The following is a 6301-nucleotide window of genomic DNA, read 5'->3' on the forward strand; positions in this document are numbered from 1 at the left end:
ACATTCCAAAATAAGCTGGAACTGTAAAGCATGTTTCACTATGTATTTTTTTTTTTTGCACAAAGCATTTAAAATATGTTTGGTACTGAGAAAATACCCAGAGATGAAGAGTTTCACTGGTTATTTTGTTCCATTCTTCCTGCAAACACATCTTAAAGTGGTTTAGCATTGTCTTTAAATTAAACTATTGTACAGCTTGGTATTACATTTCAAGAGCAGAGTTTTTTCACAGTGTGTTGGTCAAATAACTCAGGCCATAACTCAAATTCACACAAACTTACATTATCATTAGTTTTCAATTATAATCATCCACCCACATCTGGGAGCACAAATGCCTTGAACATTTCTCATTTGACTTTTCCAACCAGTTCAAGACTAACATTATAGAAATGTTAATATTAACATCCCCAGGATCTGAGGACATCCAGAAAACAGGACAGATTGAACATTCTAAAAATGTACTGTAACATAAAAAAGAAAATGCTATTTTTTTCTGTTGTCAGAATAATATTTATGTAAAACTCTATATGTGAGGGATTTTGTGGAAATAACTAAGGCCACATACCTATTCTAATTTGGGGTTAATATAGGCTTAATATACACACATACACACATGACTGGGGTATTTTATATTTGTAAAAAATGAATTTAGTCTCTGAGAGGTTTTTTTTTATTTATTCAATTGTTCTGTGCTTTATTAAGGTTAGAATATGAAGATTTATTGTTGCTTTTAAGCTTCATTAATCTATTTTACTGTATGTGTTCCGATCACTCTATCACAGAAAAATAAGAGTTGTAGAACTTATTGAAAACTCAAGACAGCCATAACATTATGTTTTTTTACAAGTGTATGTAAACTTTTGACCACAACTGTATGTCATTAAACTCTATACAGTTCTGTGTTTTTAAAGAACCTGTTGCTGTCTTAGTCTTTTTACTGTCTGTTTTTTTAATAATTAATGTTTTCCATGAATCTACAAACTAATTGTCTGTTCCCAACAATATTTTTAGCTCATGTCATTTGTTTTTACACAAAAAAAATATTTTTCAAAATTTCCAACAATTTCTTCCTCCATATGTAGCCAGTGTGTTTATTACTTGGCTTTGGCTCACAGTTGCAGGGCGCTGACATTTTTGTCTCATAATGGGAGTGAATTGGACCAACATTTAGGCTGAAGTCTGGCCTAATAAACTCTTATCATATTAACGACTTGAGCACAGGTCTCAAAGTTGATGCAATTGTTGCTGGTTTCAGTCAAAACATATCAAAACTTTTGGGAAAAAGAAACAAAGTGGAAAGAGGAACTTCTAGCTTATACATAATATTTGCCATTAGTATTAATGGCTACAAAGAGTGCAGTCTTTTTTTGCATGGGTCATGACAAAAATCATAACATTAGTTCCTGTCCCTTGACATTTGACATGTTAGTGTGACTCAAGGTAAATATCTATAAAGTTTGTATACCAATTACATGGATTATTTTATGACTGTAGCTTCATGTGAAAATGTGAAAAAATGTAAAAAGTGTTGGGAGAAATAATAAATACACATATCACTGATATCAGATTTTTTAAAAGTTTATTTTATTTTAATTTCAGCTCAGGCTTAATTTAATACCAGGAGTCCATGATGCGCCTCATGCTCATGAACCTCATGCCGCCGAAGTCCCTGAAGCTCCTGTACTCTCCGGGCCTGAAGTACCACATCCTGCCTCTATAGTGGGGCTGCTCGTACATGAGCCAGTGGCCGTCCATCACGTGGCAGGACATGCAGCCGTTGGACCACTGGTAGCGCTCCATGAAGGAATCACAGTCATCGGTCATCTCCTCCATCTGACCCATGAAGTTGTCCCTCTCATACACCCTCATTCTGTAGGATCCTCTGTACTGGTTTTGGAAAGAGAATAAACCAGGAGTCAAATTGGGGCAAAACTTGAAAAACAAGAATATTAAATTAGACTTTAGTTAAAGAGTCAGTATGCATAGTTTGAAGTTGTAGATATGGAGATTTAAAGTTGAATTTGTACATTTTTATTACATTAGTCTTTATGTTTGATACACATAAAATATGTAATTGCATAACTATTCTTTTTTTATAATTTAATACAATTTCCATACATTTTAAAATAAATCAAAATTCAGATATATAAATTCAAACTTATCTCACAGATGTTTACCTCTGGAATAGATTCATATTCAAATAGATCAAATCAAAAAGCACATAAAAAAGCATTGTTAAAATTCTAATTATATATGTCAAATTACCACACCTCAAAATAATTAATATATACAAATAAACAGCTCAAAAACATATGTCAGCTTTTAAGCTTCATATTTAAAGACCCCTCTGGTTAGAATGTATAATTAATTTATTACTTACAGAAATATACTAGATTACATTTTTTTGAATTAATACATATACAGCTTTGAAAAAAGAGATCACTTAAAATTATGAATTTCTTTGATTTAACCAAATTGAAAACCTCTGGAATATAATCAAGAGGAAGATGGATGATCACAAGCCACCAAACCAAGCTGAACTGCTTGAATTTTCGCACCAGGAGTAAAGGCATAAAGTTATCCAAAAGCAGTGTGTAAGACTGGTGGAGGAGAACATGCCAAGATGCATTTCTCATTTTCTGCAAATATATGCCCTGAATGACAATATTTTTATTTGGAATTTGGGAGGACTATTGTCTGTAGTTTATAGAATAAAATAACAATGTTTATTTTATTCAAATATATACCTTTAAATAGCAAAATCAGAGAAACTGATTCAGAAACTGTAATGGTCTCTTTTTTTCAGAGCTACATATAGGACTGCTGTTTTATTAACATCTAGAACCTTAGATTTATTATTTAGCTATTAACCTTAATTCTAATTGTTTAAGTAAATCTTGTGGAGTTCAACTGGGTTAAATTCAAGCATCTACATTAAACTGATAATAATTACAACAGCAGTGTTGTTATTAAAGGCATGATAAATTAAAGAGTTTAAGGGTTTATATATAATATTGTTTTAGAGATCTGATCTCATACCATGGGAATCTTGCGGCAGGACCTGATGCAGTTGTTAAATCCCCACTGGCTCATGTAGTCGGGGTACTCGCCCCTCCTCATGAAGTACTGGTTTCCCATGTAGTTGGGGCGGTCGTAGACCATCCAGCAGCCGCTCTCAACCCTGCAGGAGTGGCAGCGGCTCATGTAGCTGGACATGTCGGAACAGTCGCCGGTGCACTCATAGGAGCGACCCATAAAGTTCCTGTCCTCGAAGAAGGTGACCTGTTGAGGCAGAAATGGTAGAACATTTGAGCCAATTTGTGGAACACAAAAAAAACAAACAATAAATATATTAATAAAATAATCTTTGCTGCTTACCTTCATTTTGGCTGGATGGATGTTTGGTGGGTTCAAAGCTGAATCCAACTGATGAGCTGATGTTCAGCCTGGTTTAACCCTTACTTTTATACCAGATCCTGGACCATAGACTATGTGAATGCTATTGTAAAAAAAGTCCTGACGAAGCAACATGGTAGAGAGGCCCTCATAGAACTGATGTGCTTTTATTACAGTAACATGTGACATGGTTTCCACAAGACTTTAGAATGAATCCCATTGGTTAAACAATGCGTCAGGGCCTTTTCTACTGTAAAATGCATTGTGTTGATCCTTACATCCTATTAACAAGCTCTTTTACATGCAAAATGACAGTGCATACAGTACAGTCATCAGTAGTATGGAGCTAGGGTACACACTTTATAGTGAGAGCCTGTGAAAGCTGTGTAATTATACATTAACAGTGCAATGCAAAAAAACAGTACGGCACTATTTAATCCATATGTTGCAATAAATACACAATCAGTAGTTACATAGTTGTTGTATTGACTGAAACAGGTATTAAAGAATGCATATGGTGCTGTAGATGACTTAAAAATGATGGAAAATGCTTTTGCATCAATAATGTACCTATGGTATATGATATGACACTGGATTAAAAAAAAACTACATATATTGACAATTTTATTAAGTGCATCATTTTACAATCATTTTTGATCTCAGTCTTTTAATACATCATAATTTGTTCACATTTGGCCCCTGATATAGGCCTGCTCTGATATCTTACCATAATTTTACCATAATAGCTGATAGACACAGACATAATACAAACAGATCAGAATGTTCATGTTCTTTCCAAATCACATTTGTCCAAAACTGGAGCGATGTCCCATTCTCTAAATGAACTGTGTCTCGTTCTGTGGATCTAGCTGTCCACAGGGGACGATGGCCAGTCCAGCAGGATGGCTTCAGTCATTCCAGTGACAGCAAACAGCCTGGAGCTTCCTAAAAGCTGCATTTGAGGGAGATGGACCACAACAAATTATGTACCTATGTCCAGAAATGCCACAAACACTGAAATAGAGTGTGTATGTGTATGTGAATGGGATTGCAATCTTATGTGTCAGCATAAGTGTTCATTCATGTGCTACACTATTGGGATTTCCTTTATTCTGGCCTTATTTTTGACAAAAAAATATAATAGTCTTTCTGGTTATTCTATTTTAAAGGCTATTAAAATGACATTTTTCTATGATCAATTGTATAACTCTCTCTACTGCCCGAAATAGATTTTTTAACTAAATTTTGAAGCGTTTCTGTGAGGATTTAATTGTATTCAGCAATGAATACAGTGGTAATGAGTGGTAAAGAGTAATGATCATGACCAACTGTGCCTGGCTTAAACTGTCCATGCAAGCAGACACCATCATCCACATTCAAAGCATTCAAAGTTTCCAGAGCAGTAGTTATTTAGAGTCACTAGACATTAAACTAGTTCCTGTCCCATTACTTTTGGCAAGTAAGTGCATACTGCTACACTGTAAACACACTTTTAGTTTGAAGTTAAATAAATGAAACTGAATCAAACGTTATTCAGCTATAGTTTGATCTTGAATTTCTGTGGCAACACATAGATTGAAACTAAGATCTTTGAGTTGTATCAACTTATAATAACTAAAATTCTTTTCTTTTTGCTTTTGGCACTGTCTTTTTGCATACTGGATGTATCCCCCAGTTTCTAACACCCACTGCCAGTGTGTAGTGATTATCCTGAGTGTACCTTAGGTAAACTCACAATTATATAACAAGAGCAAGCATCAATTTCTGAACTGCCAATCCTGTGCTGGCTGTGTCCTATACTGTTCACTCTAGAGAAAATTCAATGTAGAATTATTGTTCAAAGCATTTCACATTTTCAGGCATCATAAGAGTTATTAGTCTAATTAACTCGTTTTTTTAGTAAACATATCTAGAATAATTTGACACAATTAAGTACATTGCAAGCCTAGATAATGCAGTTCCTTTAAGTACCTTGACGTATAACTAAACCATGTTGTATAGAAAGTGTTTGCCCCATACATCTGTGATTGGTCAGATGGTGCTTACAGAATACAACACACATCTTAAGTAATTAAGATGGCTCATAAAAGCCCAGTGCATCCTTCTGCAATTTCAGCAACGCATTGACAATTAACATCCAATATATGGTGCGGCTCCCCTGACTAGCATAAAGAAAGCCCCCCTGATGTGTGGCCAGTTTTTAGATTGTCTCTTGTAATGATCAAGGTCAGGTCCTGAGCCAGTTAAGCCGTGTCTGGATCAGTGCGTTCCCCTGAGAGGCCGTGGCTGTGTGTTTTAACAGGCTCATCTGTCTTCATGTGGGCACTGAGAGGAGTGTGTTAGAGCCGCTGAAAGGCAGTGGTCAGTGACACTAAGAGACTTAAAGATAATCACTGCATTTCCCTGGGAACAGACCCAACACCTGTCCCTGTAATGCCTCACCACCTCAGTGTGTGACTGTGTGTGTGTGTGTTTGTGCACATGTGTGTGTGTCTCTAAGGTCATGAGATCAAGCTGTGAACGCTAGTTGTAAATAAATCACAGTTGATCCCAGTCTAAATTTATCGTCCTTCCCTTCGGATCAATAAAACAGGGACTTAATGGATGAGTGAGGCCTGTGTGTACGTGTGTGTTTGTGTTTGTGCATGTGTGTACACAGGCCTTTTGCTGGTAAACATGCCTAAATTGGTGTATTAGTGGGTTTGAGGCTTGAGCGCAGAGCTTTTCCTCCTGTTGACCTGTACAACTCTGGGATCGACTTTGCTTTGTTTAATGGGAAAACAATCCTCACCGCCTCCACTGCAGTCAGAGGCACTAAACTTCAGAAAATTCAACGATAACCTGCAATATGTGGGAAACAATTGGCTAGACGTTAAAACAGATTCATGCTAGGGCTAGATAATAT

The 6301-nt window shown here is 35.9% G+C and overlaps 1 protein-coding gene across 1 annotated transcript; it reads right to left on the reverse strand.

The window, feature by feature from the left end:
- Positions 1-1562: 1562 nt before the first annotated feature.
- On the reverse strand, positions 1563-3456 carry LOC103042598 (gamma-crystallin M2-like). The gene is made up of 3 exons (XM_015606302.3): positions 3379-3456; positions 3040-3282; positions 1563-1887 (listed from the first exon to the last, which is right to left on the reverse strand). Exons 1-3 carry the CDS (start codon positions 3382-3384, stop codon positions 1612-1614), a joined length of 525 nt encoding a protein of 174 aa, XP_015461788.1. The 5' UTR covers positions 3385-3456; the 3' UTR covers positions 1563-1611.
- Positions 3457-6301: the final 2845 nt, after the last annotated feature.

Source organism: Astyanax mexicanus, chromosome 25, assembly GCF_023375975.1.
Source record: "Astyanax mexicanus isolate ESR-SI-001 chromosome 25, AstMex3_surface, whole genome shotgun sequence".
Classification (NCBI taxonomy): Eukaryota; Metazoa; Chordata; class Actinopteri; order Characiformes; family Acestrorhamphidae; genus Astyanax; species Astyanax mexicanus.

Bases quoted from the DNA above. Each gene is read 5' to 3' on its own strand.
- LOC103042598 (XM_015606302.3), bottom strand. The intron at 1,888-3,039 runs GTATGAGATCAG...TTCCAAAACCAG, and splicing joins CCTGCCGCAAGATTCCCATG to TACAGAGGATCCTACAGAAT.